General features: G+C 39.5%; 1 protein-coding gene across 2 annotated transcripts in view; it reads right to left on the bottom strand.

Annotated features, from left to right (window-relative positions):
• Positions 1-19,264, bottom strand: part of uggt1 (UDP-glucose glycoprotein glucosyltransferase 1) — a 116,314-nt gene that overhangs the window by 79,650 nt on the left and 17,400 nt on the right. For both annotated transcript variants that reach the window (XM_052017697.1, XM_052017698.1), the window contains exons 7-16: positions 17,437-17,533; positions 12,682-12,760; positions 11,053-11,153; positions 9,587-9,686; positions 6,975-7,035; positions 5,922-6,013; positions 5,661-5,811; positions 5,090-5,209; positions 4,008-4,093; positions 745-880 (exon numbers count right to left, since the gene is read on the bottom strand). In XM_052017697.1, coding sequence (XP_051873657.1) covers positions 745-880; positions 4,008-4,093; positions 5,090-5,209; positions 5,661-5,811; positions 5,922-6,013; positions 6,975-7,035; positions 9,587-9,686; positions 11,053-11,153; positions 12,682-12,760; positions 17,437-17,533 — 1,023 coding nt within the window. The remainder of the gene's footprint in view (positions 1-744; positions 881-4,007; positions 4,094-5,089; positions 5,210-5,660; positions 5,812-5,921; positions 6,014-6,974; positions 7,036-9,586; positions 9,687-11,052; positions 11,154-12,681; positions 12,761-17,436; positions 17,534-19,264) is intronic.

The raw sequence follows: 19,264 nt of genomic DNA, 5'->3' as shown, positions 1-19,264 counted from the left end.
TGTCCCCCTCTAACCCCAACAGCAACTCAGCCCATTATAATTTATCACGTTAAAGGCTTCATCAAAGCCACTTGATCTATTTAAAAAGGTGGCTGCTGTATACAGTTGAGAAGAAAAACTCTGAGGTTTCTCCGTATTTGTCTGAAGATAAAATTCCAGAATAAAAATCTGACAATAGAAACTCAAGTTGAAATTGACCAAGGCATTTCACAATAAACAAAGAGAACAGGGCCATTTGCTTATAGCATAGTCAAACATTACATTTCTATTAGTGTAAGAATCTAGAGAGTCTATTTCCTAAGGGATGGGAGTATGTTGAACATGGATGATAACAGTCCAGTTAGCTGGGTGTCCTTTTCGATTTTATGAAAACTTAATATTGTTGATAATAAACAGGAACAAAATTTAGCCATATACTGACTAATTACTAATAAATATATTCTGAAATATGACAAGAATGTTCTGATAAAACAGAATGTTTGACTGGAGTAGGGAGGGTGTAAAGACAGAAAACTAATGTAGCATGATGGATCGGCATCACATGGTTGACACAAAATGGCAGACACAAAGGGAAGAATGTGACTCAATGTCATTGTGCTCCTAGCATCAGATCCCAACATCACAGCATGGAAAGTTGTATGGTAAGGTTGATGGGATTGTCTTAAAGATGAAGAACTAAAATAAATTTCAAATGTGAATAGTGTCATTTCCAAGTTCTTAATCCACTTATCACATTAATCATACCGAAATGATTGTCTGAAAGGCATTCATGTTGTCCAATTCATCTGCTACAAAGTTAAAAGCCCTGAGAAGTGCGACACCAGGATCTTTTAGGCCATCAGCCTCATCTGAGTCATCAACCACAAAGACCAAGCCAATCCTGTATAAAAAAAACAGACATATATGATCAGCCACTTCCACTGAAGTTACCCATGAAAAAAAAGATTTGATGGTCCACTGTTGCCTTTATCTTTGAAATAGAAACTGAAATAACATGACCCCAAAAGTTACACCCTGTTTTAAAAGGAAAGAGTGATAAACGATAGCAATCAGCCTAATGTTATAGGTAAGAAGACCATATAGGGGCAAAAACTAATTGGTGTCTCACAAAGTGCAGGTAAATAAGTGAAAGCCAAAAGGGATTTATTAAAGTCAAGAATATTTGACTAACATAATGTAGCTATTTGATGAAATAATGAAGGAAGTTGGTGTGGTGAGTACCACATAAAAGATGTTAGCAAAATTTAAATTCATAGAATTTAAAGGAGAAAGGAGGCATGAACACAAAATTAGCTAACGGTTAGGGACCAGAAAAGGGAGTTAGTTTTCAAAATGTAGGTGTAGCACAGTATTGCAGTGGTAACTTTAATGTATCAAAAAATAACAATACTCTAAATCATGGGGATATGTTTATAGAAAACATGGAAGTCAGAAATATAATTAACAAAAAGATAGTAAGAGCAACAGGATGCCACAATCAAATGGCGAAATGGACAAATATAGCAGATAAAACCTGGGGCAGTGGAGCAAAATGATATATTTTAGGCAAAGGAATGAACAGAAGCAAAATAAACTAAATAATACAAAATTAAAGGAATAGAAAGGCCTGGGGTGCATGACAACAAAGCAAGGCTTTAGATAGTTGGATCACTGGGACCGATTCATGGGCAGGTAGGACCTTTACAAGCTGGGACCAATATCCTTGCAGGGAGGATTGCTCATGTTTTCGGGAAGGGTTTAAACTATTTTATCAGGGAGAGGGGATGCAGAGTAGTAGTACAGCAGGTGAGGAGATGGTGTCAAACAAGTTCACCAGGCAGAGCAGACGGGAGCACGATTAGGCACATGGGAGGACTGGTAAGCTGAACTGCGTATATGGAAAGTTAAGGAGTGTGACAGGTAAGACTGATGAGCTTAAGAGCATTGATCAGTACATGGGAATATGATATTATTGCGATCATAGAAACATGGTTGAAAGAAGGGCAGGACTGGCAGCACAGTGTTCCAAATATGAGAGGTTAAGGTGTGATTGAGGGGGAGGTATAAGAGAAGGAGGAATTGCAATATTGATCAGAGTAAACATCATTGCAGTACTCAAGGAGGACATGCTGGAAGGTTCTTCAAATGAGGCCACGTGAGTTGAACTTAAAAATAAGGGCAATCACTTTATTGGGAGTTAAAATACAGGCACCCCAAGAATTAGTGGGAGATAGAGGAGCAGATACGTGGACAAATCACTGAAAAATCCAAGAGCTAAGAGTTATAGTAATAGGGAATGTTAACTTCCCCAATATTGACTGTGATTGCCTTAGTGCGAGGGGATTAGGTGTGGTGGAATTTGTAAAGTGCATCCAGGAAACTTCTTGAGCCTATACATAGATAGTCCTCTTAGAGACAGGATGTACTGGACCTTATCTTGGGAAAAGAGGCCAGGATAGTGGTGGAAGAGTCAGTGAGGGATACCAATCATAATGCTATAAGCTTCAAGGCTGTTAGGGAAAGGGATAAGGGTGGTCTGTAAGTTAAGTTCCTAAAATGGGGTAAGGCAAATTTCAATAACATCAGACAGTACCTGGTGAAAGTAAATTGACAGCATCTGCTTGCGGGTAAAACAGCATCCAAAAAGTGGGAATCTTTAAAAAATGAGATCATGAATATTCAGGGACAGCTTGTCCCCATGTGGGTGAAAGGTTAAGGATGGCAAGATTTAGGAACCCTGGATGACAAGGGAGGTCAATGGCTTGACAAAGTAAAAAAAGGATCCATATGACTGAAAATGGAGGAGATCCTTGAGGAGAATAGAGCACTTAAATGAAAAGGAAATTAGGAGAACACATTGGTTGGGCCACACGCAGTTCTAAAAATCATTAATTGTTTTAACTGTATACATAAAAGGAAAAATTGGTTCCAATAGAAGAAAAATCAGTAACCAGATGTATCACATTTATGGTGATTGGCACAAAAAGGCAATAGGACATTTTTTGGGGGGAAAATCTGTAAGTTTGCAAGTTATGATCTGATATGCACTGCCTGTAAAGGTGGTAGAAACAAGATTCAATTGTAAAGTTCTGAAAGGAAATGGCAAAGGATTGGAATTAATTGGATGGTTCTGTTAAAGTGACAACACAGGTTCTATGAGATAAATGACTTCTTTGTAGGCTGAGTGCTTCTACTGTCTGCTAAACCCTTAGGAATATGTAATTGAATTGCTAAATAAACTCTCACAACCTCAAATATTCTTCATTTTTTTCAAAATGTTTTTACAAATACATGAAGATTACTTTTAATTTGTCAGAGTTCAGTATTTCAAGTACCCTTCCACAGCCTAAAGCAAAATGGCCTACAACAGTGATATAACTTCCACCTTAGTATCAGAGCTCCTCCCCTAGACTGTCCTCTGGTTCCTATAATAAATTCATGTGTTCTGAAATTGTCTACAATCCTTACAAACTCTGTGATTACTTTATCCTCTCACTCAGCTTTGTCTCCCTCGTTGTAATGTTAATAGTAGAAAAAAGTTTACTACTTGAATGATATTTACTTAACTTTGATATTATTTTCTTATTTAATACTTTGGTATTGTTAGGATTAAGCTGCCTGGCCTATAAATGCTTTCAAAGAAACAAAGCATTTATTTGATCTTCGCAAAAAAATGCACTTATTTGTGAAAGTGGAGATTCATCTTTACTTATCTGTAACAATTTCTGCCTGGCTGTGTGTCTTAATAACCAATGACATTTGTATAAAGAGCCATAAAGTCACTCAGAGGTGGGAAAGGGTAGTAAAATTTTAAGTGCTAAGATCGACAAAATATAATATCATGAACAGTACTTAAAACATCAGAAAAATTATGAATACCAAAGAATGACAGAGCAAATGATTCAATTTAAACTGCTTGAATTCTTGAAATAATATGCCTTTAAAATTCTGAATACATTGAATGGAGAGTAATCAACGTTACAAGATCACCAATCCAAGCCCACTGGATTTCCACCAGCAAAACGCACCTGAGAGGGATGTCATTGATATAAAACATTTCAGCTGTTGTCAGCAATTCTGGAGTGCTCTCATCCATCGGGTCAATAATGAGCACCTAATATTAAATAATGATCAGAAATAATGTGAGTGTATACTGTTGGTCATCAACAAAGGAGACAGAGGCTTCATTCTTTAAAGCCACAAACTCTTCAAAGACGGAAATGAAATCTCAGCGCCACATGCTACCAATGCCAAATTTCCATTAATTGCACAGCATTTGCATAAATGACAAAAAAACTATCTGAATACAGCTCAGACAATTACTAAGCTGAAAGTTGACAGTACAATACTTTGCACAGAAGAAACCTCAAAATGGTATATCATTGAGAAAATAATACTCTACTTAAGCAAATACTATAAAACAAGTTTGAAATAACTTTAGTTAAAATGCTCTCCTTGGGTGATAGCAAGGTCCAGTAGTAAAACACACAGTAGCAAAATATCTTTTAAAAAAGTGTTATGGAATACATGTTATTTAATAGGTCACCAAATGTCCTAACAAATGTACCTAGATTTACAATAGTTCCTGCTTTTAAGAGACCCAGAAAGCAGGAATCACAACCTCTTCTTTCTGACGATTATGAAAGATCCCAAGAGAAGAAAATTTGGGCAACTGAACATCTCGCATTTGGGAATGGACGAACAACAATTTACCTCCTTTTGACAAATGAAAGCACCCTCCCAATGAGAAATCAAAAGAACATTTGCTGCAGTAAGTGGAAACATCAACTTGGAATATATTAATGGTGTTATGAAGCCACAATTTTGACTAAACCCATACTTCAAGATACGCATGACAAGAATTCCACCAGTGAAATGTCAAACGATGTTCCATTATCCAGCACGGATGTCAATCATACATATCAATTCAAAATTTATCAGAAGAGTCCCAATTGTGGAACTCATCGATTGCTCATTTTTTATTTCCCAAAATTAACCTTAACAACTAAAATATATCTTTCAATTTTGAACAACCATCCACTCAATTTGAAATTAAGATCTTTGACAATCATGTTAATGAGCAAAATTAAACCATTTGCTTTTTACTTACCAAGTTGTGGAAGTTTTTCCGAATCTGTCGGATAACTCCAGGAAATGTAGGTCTCAATAGCTCCTGAACACTGGAAGGCCATGTCCTGTATTTGCTATCCATTTCCAGATTGTTAATCCACTATTTAAAAGAAAATCTGAATATCATCTATGAAACACATTCATCAGCTGACACTATTCATTTTATCTGATTAATAACAAGTATGATTATTATTACCATTCCTTTAACTTCTTTGTTGACTCTTTGTTGATTTACCTAACTGCTGATATTGTTATTGATATACAGTTTACACCAAAGCAACTTGTACCACAATGATTATAATCACTGATGTTAATTTTGCTCTGATAATATATATTAGTTCTCAATGTTGGTACGTCCAGGGAATTAGAAAGAGGTTAAATAGAATGAATTTCTGATTAGTGGTCCTTCAAAGTTGTAAAGTTCCCAGTAAGAAGGCTCTTTAGCAAATGTACATTGTTTAATGGTGCTCTGTATGCGCTTGTAAAACCTATGACTTCAGTAAAGAGCTCTAACTGGACAATGAATAAGGGTGCAGGGAAATCAAACTTACATAGACGGCTGGATTTCGAATATCCACACCATAGTCAGAATCTGCTGGATGCACGTTCAGCTTCAGTAATTCATGTAGCTCATTCCCCTGAATCCCCAGATCGTGCAGGCCTTCCATAAGCCGAGCCTCATTGCGCAGCAGGTCCAGAACACTATCAAACGTGCAGAAACAAGATTATTCATTTACACAGGAAAAAATTCTGATTACTTGTTTCATTTTACATGCATGAATTGCATATATTGAAATCAACTGTCTCCATACCTGAAGACATCTTGCACATCAAGATCAATACTAAGGCCATTGATGAAAAGTGCAGAGTCACCTGGATGCAGGCCCAGAGTTTCTTTGAAAAACTGAAAGAAAAAGCATTATAGCTAAAAACTTTGGAGACACAGGAGACTGCAGATGCTGCAATCTGGATCGGAAAAACAAACTGATGGAGGAACTCAGTAGGTCAAGCAGTATCTGTTGGAGGAAGAAGAATGGTCAACATTTTGGGTAGAGACCTGATGCAGGGTATCAAGATGAAACAAAATAATACCAAAGTCTTTCATTTCGTGGTTATACTCATCCCAAACACTAACGAAATGTGAAAATAAAACTGAAAGATGTTGAATGATCAGCTAACAAACAACAGTTAAATTTGATGGTCTGAAATGACGGTCAGTATACAGGAAATTTCGGACAAATACAACTGCATTTCCAGAAACAGGCACACACAGCATCAAAATATCCTCAAAAATTGATTGACCAAGTTTGAATATTTTCAGAAACCAAAAAGCCAAGAAATTCTTAAACATCTGAACACTTGAGTTGAATCTGGACCTCCAGGAAGCAAGATTGCATTGAACACAATGCATAAAGCATCGTGCACACATTTCAAGCAATAAAGCAAAAATGGGATCAGGACAAAGCTGCCTGCAATCTGTAATCCCCAGAAAAAAAAGACAGGATCAACCCATTCTGTAGTTATCTTTACTGCCAGACTGCCAAGAAGCAGTCCAGGTAGGGAAGGCCCTATGAGTTAAACAACAGGGATCTTCCTAATCTGTTAGCTCCTACAGTAAAACCATGTACAAAATCATCTTGTGGGAGTGAGGTTAATTCTGTACCACACATTGACTGACGTTCCTTCAACATGCCACAACAGCCTCCATGTGCCAAGGGAGAAGGCTTTGGGAGAACAAAGTAGACAGTGGACCCAGTAGATGCTAGGAGACCATGTACAACAATTTCACACAGGCTGGCGAGATTTTCAATCTCCAGTATCAATTGCTTTGAGTAGAATCAAAAGAATTTAAAATGTATACTTACCCGTTGATTTTCTTCTACTTCTTTCCTCATATCAGAGTTCACAACAGTTCTGGTTATAGATCTGTACATTAAGGGATGAAACATCATACTGTAGATTAAAAACCTGTAGCTTTCCAGATACAAACCACCTATCAGTTTTGTCATGAACAGTTCATAAACTATTATTTTTCTTTGCATTTAACTTTGTTTATTCTTAATTTTGGCAAGTCTTAAAAATTCACAAATGAAAAACATTTAATGGTCTTCTGAAAATCCAATGGTATGAATATCATCAATTGAGCAATGGAACAACTAAATCTAAAGAAACAAATTCAATTTTGGTTCCATTGATCCTTCTGCTTATACAATAAGGGCTTTGAATAAGAGTATTCAAGATCAAATAAACATATTCTGAAAATCATGGGCCAGATTCTGCACGGTGAGGCAAATAATCAACATTTGTTACTTTTGCACAAAGAATTTCCAAAATGCTTAGCATGACAAGATGCTGTCAGCTGGTCATGAAATCAGTACAGGCCCCCTAAAAGGGAGTTGGAACCTTAGTGACTATGACACTGAGTCTGACTAATTCCCAAATCAATCAGACTGATGAACACCAGACAGACTTAACAAAAAAAGTATGAGTTGGAAAATTTAACACCATCAAATCAGGCGTGGAAAGTGAAACAAGAGCAAAAGGGTGAGGAATTAGCACTGAGAGAGAATAGAGACAAAGAGAAAAAGTTACTTAAAAAAAAATAAATCTGTAGCCTATATTTAAAATCTGAAGGAATGAGGCACCGTGCTTGTCAAAGTTAATTTTCAGTGCCAGAGATGTTGCTTGGCAGTCGATGATCTCCTTCGGACAAGTGAATGATCACATGCATTGCAATTGGTAAGCCCTAACTTCTGTGGTGTATTTCATCCAGATTTTGAACTTGACTTGCTTGATACATTTGAATGAGGTGCTGAATGGCGGAATGTCATTTCTACGATACTTCCTGAGGAACAGGGCATTCCAGACAGCAAATTCTAGATATCTGTGTAACTAATCAAGTATAATTATTCTTTCAAGCTGATATTGCATAAATGATGGTGTGTATCATTTGTCTCATCTTCATTTGCCATAAGTGAGGTACCAGAAGACTGGAAGATAGCTAATGTTGTTCCTTTATTTAAGAAGGGCAGCAGGGTTAAGCCAGGTAACTGCAGGCCAATGAGCCTTACACAGTAGTAGGGAAATTACTGGAGAAAATTCAAAAGGATAGGATTTATGTACATTCAGAATAGCAGGAATGGATCAGGGATAGTCAGTATGGCTTTACGTGGGGGAAATCCTGTCTCACTAAATTGATTAAGTTTTTTGAGGAAGTAACTAAGAAGATTGATAAAGGCATCATTGTCCAGATGGACTTTAGTAAAGCATTTGACAAGGTCCTGCAAGGTTGGCTGCTCTAGAAAGTTACGGCATATGGGATCCAAAATTGGCTTGGCAATGGGAGGCAGAGGCTGACAGTGGAAGGATGCTTTCTTGATTGGAAGTTTGTGACCACTGGTGTACTGCATGGATCAATGTTGGGACCTTTGTTGTTTGGATCATATATTAACAACTTGAATGTGAACATAAGAGATAGGATTAGTAAGTTTGGAGATGAAATGCAAGTTGGTGGTGTTGTGGACAGCAAGGAAGGTTGTCCAAAGATACAGTTGAATATTAATCAGATTGAAAGTTGGGCGCAGCATTGGCAGATCAAATTTAATTCCAATAAGTGTAGGGAGATGCATTTTGCAAAGTCAAGCAGGGGTAGGGCATGTACAGTAAATGGTAGAATACAAAGGAATGCTGATGAATTGAGGGACCTTTGGTTTCAAGTCCACAGTTCACTGAAAGTGGCAACACAGATGGGTAGGGTGGTGAAGAAGACATATGGCATGCTTGCCTTCAGAGGTCAGGGCACAGGATACAGAAGTTGGGAGGTTATGTTGCAACTTTACAAAACACAGGTTAGGTCAAACTTGGAGTATTATGTGTAGTTTTGGTTGTCACACTAAAGGAAGGATGTGATTGTGCTACAGAAAGTTGCCTGGATTGGAGGACTTTAGTTGTGGAGAAAGAGTGGATAGACGGAGTTTGTTTTCCCTAAAGCGAAGGAGGAGGATTATAAAATTATAAAAGGCAGAGATAGGGTAGATAGTCAGAATCTTTTACCCATGGCAGGAGCATCAAAAACAATGGGGCACAGGTTGAAGGAGATCTAAGGGGTAACTTTTTTTTTTACACAGAAAGTGGTTGATATCTGAAACGTACAGCCAGAGAAGGTGGTGCAATCAGATACAATCACTACATTTAAGAGATATTTCAACTGGCACTTGAATAGGCATGGGATAGGATATGCACATAATGGGGGCAAATGTGATTGGTGTAGATGGACAGAAAGGTCAGCATGGATGTGATGGGCCACAGGGCCAGTTTCTGTAGCTGTATGATTCTGCGACTCAGTGATATTTTCACAATAAGTTTAAACCCCAATTTTTTTTTAAAACAGAAATGTAATTAATATTTTATATCAATAACCTGAACACTCCCCAAAGCCCTATCCTTACAACAATAAACAAAAGTTAAAACGTGGTACCTGGCCTTGGTTGGAAAGTTCTGGCTCAAATCACGCATAACCATCAATGCATCGTCTGTTGGTGCTGCCAAGATTCGAGCAGCAGTTTGAAAGCTTAGGTCTGTTCAGATAAATACATAGGCAAACTTTAAAACAATTCATTACAGTGGATAGAAAATGCAGACATTTACAGAAAAACTTTAGATTTTCAGACCGGTGCAGGAGAGTGAGAGGTATTTATGATTATTAAAGCATACGAAATACTTCTTCAAATTAAAGAATGGAAGTCACAAAATAGCATTGTTCAAATTATTAAACAACTAATTTAGGACAAATACTATAAAATACAAATATTATTCTTCACAGAAAGATTTAGAAGGGATTGTCAAATATAGTTCAAAGACAATCACGTCCATGATTTTGGTGGCCATTTTAAAGAAAGATAATCTTTTGGTTCAAAGGCTATAAAGTTCAGCACTGACATTTTCTCCTTTTATAGGAGCAAATGAGATCAGACTGTAAACTGTAATACCCAATTGAGAGAAAAATAGTAAATTTCATATCAGCAAACATGCTAGTAAGCAGTCTACCCAGCTATGCTTTTAGCCAATACTGGTCCAGAGTCAGAGGAAATAAGAGAATAAAATGAAATTAAGGAAAAAACTCAGAAGCCAAGAGGTCCTGCCTTCTTCTTTACCACTTAGTCAATGACACCACCATAAACTGCATCAGGAGAAGTATTTTTGAATTCATTAACCAACACCAATAAATAGATCAGAATTACATCTCACACTCTTTGTGTAACATCATTCTGTTTTGCAACCCTGACATTCAAAACTAATCTATCCTGACAATAACAACTTTTGTTTATCCCACATGAGCATATTATCATTTGGGTATGTGAAATTAACCTCATTAGAAATCTTTTCTCAATTCATAGGCATTGTTTGGTTAAACTTCACTGCAACGAAGGCAGAAATGCAAAATGTGCAAAAAGATACCATAGCCTAGAAATTCTGACAAATAATAAAGAAGTTGCTGTGCAAAAAAAAATTGGTTTATCCCACAGCACAACAAACATGCATAAATTTCCCACTATCATAGTCTCTGTCGCCAAATTTGATTCCTGATCTTCAGCACAACTTTCATTGCCCTTGTAACTTTCTTAATCATAAAACTCAACAGCAAAGAATTCAGCTCCGTAAAATTTTCAATCTCACATGTCTGGAAATGACAGTTCTCATGTATTCGTAGAAAACCAGGTTCGCTCCCACGGTTTACCCTATAATTATGATATTTAAAGGCCTAGAACTCAAACAGGACATGTTTCACTCAACAAGATCTGTGACCACAAATACAACCCCAAGTGTGCCTGAACTGGTCTTGCTGTGCAGTTCAGGGTCACAATAATTCTGTTTTTTTAAGAATGCAAGGATTGCCAACTTAACGACAGCTCCAAACTTGGCAATTACCCCTTTTCAGCCTACCTTGGAGTTGCCAGACTTTAAGAGGAGCCATCTCATTTGTGCTTTCAACCAAGTGCTTCCTCAGTTCCTTAAGCTGTTCTTTGATCTCAGGGTAGAGCTGTCTGTCAACAAGAAACATAACCACAATTATTGCAAAAAACTGCCTTTAACCTATTGATATACTATGCAAGGTCATCCTAACCCAAGCAGCCTTCAATACCAAGGCAAATTATGCTTGAACCTCCTTTTTTATCTGTTATCCATAAACATTATGATATAGTATCTTGCCATGAGTGAATTCTCACAATACTTAGATATCATTTCACTATAAAATATCTTAACCCCTGAAACTCCAGAGTAAGGAAACAGTAGAATTCATAGACAATAAAAAAAACTGCAGATACTCAAAATCTAAAATTAAAGAAGAGAAAAGGATAGAAATATTTTGGTCTCCTTCCCAGTTCTGACAAAGGGTTTTTGACCTGAAATGTCATCTCTGTTTCTCTTCCCACAGATATGGCCTGACCTGCTGAATATTTCCAGCATTTTCTGTTTTTATTTTACAGTTCAATTCAGAGCCTAATCTACCCATCAATTCAAGTATAATTTACACCAACTTCAACTTCACAAGGAAGTTCCAGAAATTCTTGGAAAATTCTTTGCAACCAATGAAAGTAAACAAATATAATTCTCATTCTTCATTCTGCTGTATCAGTCATCCATCTGTGATATCAGCTCAGCTTGTTTTTTTCCTCTTGGAGCAAAGGACATGCCCCACCAGACCTGCCATACATGTCTTCCTGCTCTGCATCTTGCAATTCCTACATTGTTGTCTATATTCTTTTCTCTATGTTCTCATTCTCTAACTGCTTCCATTCACCCATTGACCAGATACCTTTGTTTATAACTCATCCCCATGGTCAACCCGATTTTATCCTATCAGAGACATATCCCCTTCCCCAACCCTCCCTGCAGTTTAAAACTTATCTCCTTTGCAGTTCTGACTGAAACGGACCTGAAACGTTAACTCAGTTTCTCTTCCCACAGATGCAGCCTGGTCTACTGAGTATTTCCAGCATTTTCTGTAAGTATTTTACAGTTCAATACAAAGGAGTTCACAAGGAAGTTCCAAAAATATAATTGTCATTCTACATATGGAACCTGATTCACTACATTCTATAAATAGCATTCCCAAGGTTCAAACAGGATTGAATCATAGGGTATTATTGATCTCTGCTTTATTCTTTCAGACTGATCATAACCAGATATTGATCCAATTCCATTTGAAAACTTAATCAACAGCATCTGCTTTTAATGTATGGCTTGGGGAAATATTTTGTAATCTCTGTTCTCACTTGCAGTGTATCCATATTGCATTTATCTGCTGTGAAAACATCTTAACCTTTAGAATGCAAATAATTCTCTTACACACTATTTCCTTCAATGTGTCATCTTAAAGAAAGATAAATTATATCACATAAAAGGGCATTGAAGTAAAAGCTTTAAAATTTAAGTTTACAGGAAATGAGAATTATGTCCTTAAAATGTCTCAGGATCACTTGTTCCAATAAATGTTTGTATATATTTACAAGTTTGCAATATCTCAGAGCCTCATTTCTGAGCAGCCAGACTTCCTTTGAAAATTCTTACTTCAGCTTGCCAAAAAGAAATCCTTGAACTTCATCAACAGGATCATTTTCATTTATCACAGTGGTGTTCAGTTCAGAACCTGTAAAACCACAACAGAAATCCTGGGTATAACAAGTCATTCAGAATAGAAGTGATTAAATGGTAAGTGAATAAATGGTAAATTGTAGACAAAGATGAATGGTTAAAAATTCTTCCAGGCAAGAAAAGGTCTGCGTGTCACACAAAGTAAATTAATCCAAAACCTGTACCATAAGTGTACGGAGATACTTGCTCCATCATTTGCTACTAGTGAAGTTCCCAAAGATTGGAAGGCGGCTCTTATTGTTTTGTTGTTTAAGAAGGATAGCGAGGACAAGCCAGGGAACTACAGGCCTGTCAGCCTGACATCAATAGCGGGGAAACAAAGGACTGCAAATGCTGGAATCTAGATGAAAAACACTATGATGCTGGAAGAACTCAGCAGGCCAGGTAGAGTTGGCCTTCTGAGTTCCTCCAGCATCATAGTGTTTTTCATCAATAGTGGAGAAGTTACTGGAGGGAATTCTGAGGGATAGGATCTACCAGCATATGGATACACAGAGTCATATGGAGTCAGCATGGCTTTGTGCGTGGAAAGCCGCGTTTGACGGACCTTTCAGGTTTTTAAAGAGGTAACCAAAAAGGCAGATGAGGGTAGACAGTGGATGTTGCCTATTTGGATTTCGACAAGGTCTCGCATGGTAGGGTGATCTGGAAGGTTAGATCCCATGGAATCCAGGGAGAGCTGGTTAGGTGGATTCAAAATTGACTTGGAGGTAGGAAGAAGAGGGTGGCAGTTGAAGGTTGTTTCTCGGAATGGAGAACGGTGACTAGTGGTGTGCCACAGGGGTCAGTGTTGGGACCTTTGTTATTTGTTATTTATATAAATGATTTGGATGTGAATGCACAAGGCTTGATCAGTAAGTTTGCAGATGACACAAAATTAGGAGATGTTGTTGATAGTGAAAAGGGTTATTGTAGATTACAGGGGAATCTTGATCAGTTGGGGAAGTAGGCCAAGGAATGGCAAATGGATTTCAATACAGATAAGTGTGAGGTGATGCACTTTGGAAAGTCAAACCAACGTAGGACTCAAACAGTGAATGGTAGGGCACTAGGGAGTGTAATGCAACAGGAGAACCTAAGAGCACAAGTGCATAGTGTGTTTAAAGTGATATCACAGGTAGACAGGGTGGTGAAGAAGGCATTTAGCATGCTGGCCTTCATGACTCAGGGCATTAAAGGAGTTGGGACATAACGTTGCTGTTGTATAAGTCATTGGTGAGGCCGCACTTATACAGTTTTGGTCACCCTATTAGAGGAAAGACATGGTTAAACTGGAAAGAGTGCAGAAAAGATTTACGAGAATGTTGCCAGGACTAGAGGGTATGAGTTATAGGGAGAGGTTGGGCAGGTTAGGTCTTCATTCCTTCGAATGTAGGAGAATGAGGGACGACCTTATAGAAGTGTTTGAATTTATAAGAGGCATAGATAAGGTGGATGGTAAGTCATTTCCCTAGGGTAGGAGAGTCCAAAACTAGGGGGCATAGATTTAGTGTGAGAGGGGAAAGATTTAAAAGGGACCTGAGGGGCAACTTTTTCATGCAGATGGTGGTTAGTATGTGGAATGAGTTGCCAGAAGAAGTGGTTGAGGCAGGTACAAAAGTATCATTCAAGAAACACTTAAATGGGTACTTGGAAGGGCGGGGCTTAGAGGGATATGGGGTGAACACAGAAAATTGGGACTAGCTGGGTGGGCACCATGGTCAGCATGGACAGGTTGGGCCAATGGGCCTGTATCCATGCTGTATTGCTCTATGACTCAGTGTGTAATGAATCCTTTGTAATGTGAACAAGCCCCACGAATAGTATGGGGTACTTGCAACTACGCAAGCCTAGAGAATTAAGATCTACTGCAATGTTAGTTAAAAAAGACCACAATTGACAGGTTTACTGCTTCAGATCTTCTGGCAGGTAAATTTTTTTTTAAAGTATTTTGCTTGGTGGCTACACCACAAGTGCCCCAGTCACGATCTCCACACAGCTGCTGAGGGCAAATGGGTTCCAGACCACACACCCATTCACTGCATGATCATGTATCAGAAATCTCTGATAGTGCCTTTTCTTACCCCAATGTTACCCTTTCCTATCATGCACTAAGTACTTCCTGCATCTCCCACCCACTCCTCCATCTCCAGGCAAAATCCCACTCCCCTCTGACACCAGCAACCCAGAACTAGTGGACCTTTCAGCAAGATTTTACATGCAAGGCCCATGGGCTACATGCACAATCAAATTGTTCTGCTGTGGAGCCTCAATTAAGCTGTCTGGCTCCAGTACTAGCACAAGTGTATATAAATTTTTGGCACAATAGAATGATTAAGCAGAAGCCTTTCTCTTCCTTATCATGATCAACATACGTAACATCGTATCTTCATTAAACTGGTATATTGTGGAGAAAATCTCATATGTATTTGAATTAGGCTGCTATCCCCACAGCAGAAAGCATTGATTTACACTTGCAGCTCAATCAAAAGGAGTTCAAGGAAAACACATGTACCATGACTCACTAACTTTATAAAACTGCAGAAATGAAAAATTATTTTCAAGTTCATTTCCATCTAATGCATACTGTTTCGTAATCTATCTTCTTTATTTTCCCTGCTCAGACAAACCATATATAAACTCCGATACCTAAATGCAGCCGCTATCCCACAGAAAACCATTTCATTGATTCAAATCTCAGGTGTCCATCTTGTCCAACTTTTTTCTGTGCCATTCAACTAAGTGAGAACAATGGAGTTTCTAGAACAGATGTATGAAACTCCACTTGACACATCATGTTTTCCCTGAAACCAATTAAATTTTAATTCAAGCTGACTAATTTGACAACAATGACATCTTCCTCAAAAACAATGTATTTTAAAAGTCTAAATCATGTACATTAACCAATTTAACATACTATTTTAGGCATTGGGCTTTTGAAAATTTTTCAGTATAAGGTTTACATAATTAAATAAAAGGAGCAGTTGTAAGCCTTAAAGTTTTAAGAACATAAAATTAACACACAGCTCAAAAGCAAGACTACCATGTACCCAATATTAATGTAGATTTCCACTAATATACCCAACAATAATACTTCAATAGGTAATGTGCAATGATTGCTTTGCTCATAATCATGTCCATACTTATTTTTAACCAAAACACTGAAGGTTCAAATCTACTTGCAATTTGATTATTCATTGATCTAAAGAGGAATTGTTCTACTGTAATTCTACATACCATAGATCATGCACAAACTGATTCACAATGCACCACCTAAACAGTCAATAAATATCTGTTTCCAAGCATTAAGTCTTAAAATCTGATAGATTTCCTCTGCAATCCCTTTCAAGAAAAACCATGATTTAACCAATACTTAAGGAGTCTACCACTCAAATAAAGGCATCATCTATTGCAACACTAAACCAAAAATACAACTGGTTTCATCTCCCCTTAATCTTACTGGTGGCTCCCAGTAGTCCACCAGCACCCATAGAACATACCCAGCAAGAGAGGAAAACTGTGATAGACTCAATCATCCAGAAATAGCTTTCTCCCCTCTGCCATCAGATTTATGAATGGTCCATGAACACTACCTTGCCATTTCTTTTTTTTTAAATTATTTATTTATTTTATAATTTATAGTGATTTAACGTCTTGCTCTGTACTGCTGCTGCAAAACAACAAATTTCACGTCATACAAGACAGTGATAATAAACCTCATTTTGATAGTGTTCAGCTTAATCTGACATCTTTCCCCTGATAGTTAACTGTCTTCCATAAACTATTGCCCAGAAATTGGACACATTTGTGCCACTTTTGTGCCTATTTAGATGTGATTGCACCCATTTCCTACTGTTCCTGTCTACTAGGAAATTGGTCTGGGCATTTCCAGTTGCAATCCATCCAAACACTGGCTTCACTTCCGTGTCATGTTTTGGTTAATGTGCATCTCCTCTTAATCAGTTAACAGCAGAAAAAAGATCTGAAGTTCATTAGTTAGGATATCCATAATAACACAATAAAATCAGGTGTACATTATACTGAAAGTAGTGAACTGCATGTAAATTAAAGTAATCCCAATATGTTTTCTAAAACAAAAAAGCATTTTTTATTTAACAATGGCATCCCTCAGTAAAGACCAAGAGGTCTGTGATCTGCCAACTGCAGCTAAGTTCTACCATTGATCCTTGGGGTTGCAGGCGCACGCACTCAAGGGGCTCCACCAGGACTGAACTGTATCCAGTGGAGGTCTTCTCAGAGGAGCAAACACTTTTCATTCACCACTCCATTGTTGCATTTCTATGACTTCCCTCCTGTCTCCATTCTCCCTTATCTCTAAGGTAGCTCTTCACAGGCCTGACCCAGTGATGTGGCAGCTGCCTGTTTTGCAAGCACCTGCTCTCTGAAATGTGCAGGATGAGCTTTAACATTCTTAAAGGGGAGCAATCCACATTAATAAATTCTAAACAGAAGGATGTCCCAATTTCACAATTATTTTTTGTGCATTTCCAATTAGTGCCATTTATAGCACCATTTAGTATGCCAGATATGCCCAAAATCCAATGGGTTCTGTTGAAAATTAGTCTTTGGGTGAAAATAGTGAAGCAATACAAATCTGACTTCACCATTTAATTTAATCACTTATCTTCCACAAACTCTGAGGAGGTACACAATTGATTTTTTTTAAATCACCTGTCACTTGTGTGTCATCCTTGGCCTTGTATTCGGTGCTTTTAATGGCAAGCTCAACGCCGTAACCAGAAAGGAATACCTTCTCCTTGCTTGGATACTGTTAAAAAAAAATATAAAATTCTAAAATAAATAGTACTGATCCAACATTTAAGATGCCTGCTCATTACTTAACAAAATATTTAACAACAATGGAATGCATTGAATAATTACATGTAGTGTGGCGACTCACTGTCTAGTCGGGCGAACCGGCTCGGCAGTCGGGTCGCGCGGCGTCGGAGCGACGAGGCCCAAGATGGCGGCGGGCCTCGTCTTTCCGAGCGACGGGGAGAAGCCGCGCGCGGGAAAGTCCTGATGACGTAGGACTTATGTCATTGCTGGTTGTTTTGGGCGGGAACATTCTCCCTTAAAGGGCCCACGCAAGGCGGGAAAATAAACCAATTCTGTTTGGCAATCCTCCGAGTAGAGTCTTGTTTTATTCCACGGTAGCAACCGCTACATTGGTGACCCCGACGGTCCAAACGGCTTTTGGACCCGCGAAATGGACGACAGCGCAGCAGCCAACGCAGTGGCCCCCAAGCTGCCCACCTTTTGGACACTTCGGCCCAGCGTCTGGTTTGACCAGGCCGAAGCGCAATTCCACCTTCGGCAGATCACCTCCGACTCCACGAAGTACTACCATGTGGTTAGCTCTCTGGACCAGGAGACAGCTGCCCAGGTTGGAGACTTCATCCAGTCGCCTCTGGAGGGAGATAAGTACCCGGCTTTCAAAGACCTTTTGATCCGGACCTTCGGCCTCTCCCGTCGTGAGCGCGCCGCCCGCCTGCTTCATCTGGATGGCCTGGGGGACAGATCCCCATCCGCCCTAATGAATGAGACGCTGGCATTGGCCGAGGGACACAAGCCATGCCTGATGTTCGAACAGGCCTTCCTCGAACAGCTCCCCGATGACATCCACTTGTTGTTAGCTGACGCCAACTTCAGCAACCCCCGTGAGGTGGCCGCCCGGGCAGATGTCCTGTGGAGGGCCAAGCGCGAGAGCAGTTCGTCCGTCAGTCAAATCACCAGGCTGCGAGCCCAACGCCCGCCTCGCCCGGCCCCAGCAACCGAGCAGCCACGCCCCAGGAACGCAGACGACGACACGGGTGACCAGCTGTGCTTCTACCATCAGAGGTGGGGTGCGGAGGCCCGTCGATGCCGCCCACCCTGCAAGTTTCAGGGAAACGCCAGGGTCAGCCGCCGCTGATGGCTACGGCAGCTGGCCGCCCACAGAGCCTCCTCTTCATTCAGGACAAGAAATCTGGACGGCGTTTCCTCATTGATACTGGAGCGGAGGTCAGTATTTTGCCCCCGAAAGGGCGTGACACTCGTGACAGGCCACCAGGTCCTCTACTCAATGCCGCCAATGGTACAACGATACGGTCTTTCGGCACCCGTACGCTTCAATTACACTTTGGCGGCAGCCGTTTTACCTGGACCTTTACCCTTGCCACCGTCGCCCGACCACTCCTAGGAGCCGATTTCCTTCGGGCCCACAACCTGTTAGTCGACCTGCGAAGGAAGCGGTTAGTCCACTCTAGCACTCTCCGGACCTATCCCCTGGGAGAAATCAGCCCACCAGCCCCGCGCCTGGACTCCATTTCCCTTTCTGGCGACGATTTCGCCAAGCTCCTAGCCGAATTCCCATCAATTTTGGCACCTTCGTTTACAAATTCTAGGCCCACACACGGGGTACGACACCACATCATTACCACAGGGCCACCCCTTCATGCCCGAGCACGACGATTACCTCCAGACAAGCTCCGCCTGGCAAAGGAAGAGTTCCGTCACA

This window comes from Pristis pectinata, chromosome 6 (assembly GCF_009764475.1).
Source record: "Pristis pectinata isolate sPriPec2 chromosome 6, sPriPec2.1.pri, whole genome shotgun sequence".
In the NCBI taxonomy this organism is placed as follows: Eukaryota; Metazoa; Chordata; class Chondrichthyes; order Rhinopristiformes; family Pristidae; genus Pristis; species Pristis pectinata.
Note: the sequence above shows the minus strand (reverse complement) of the source record. Positions and strands in the feature narration are given on the sequence as shown.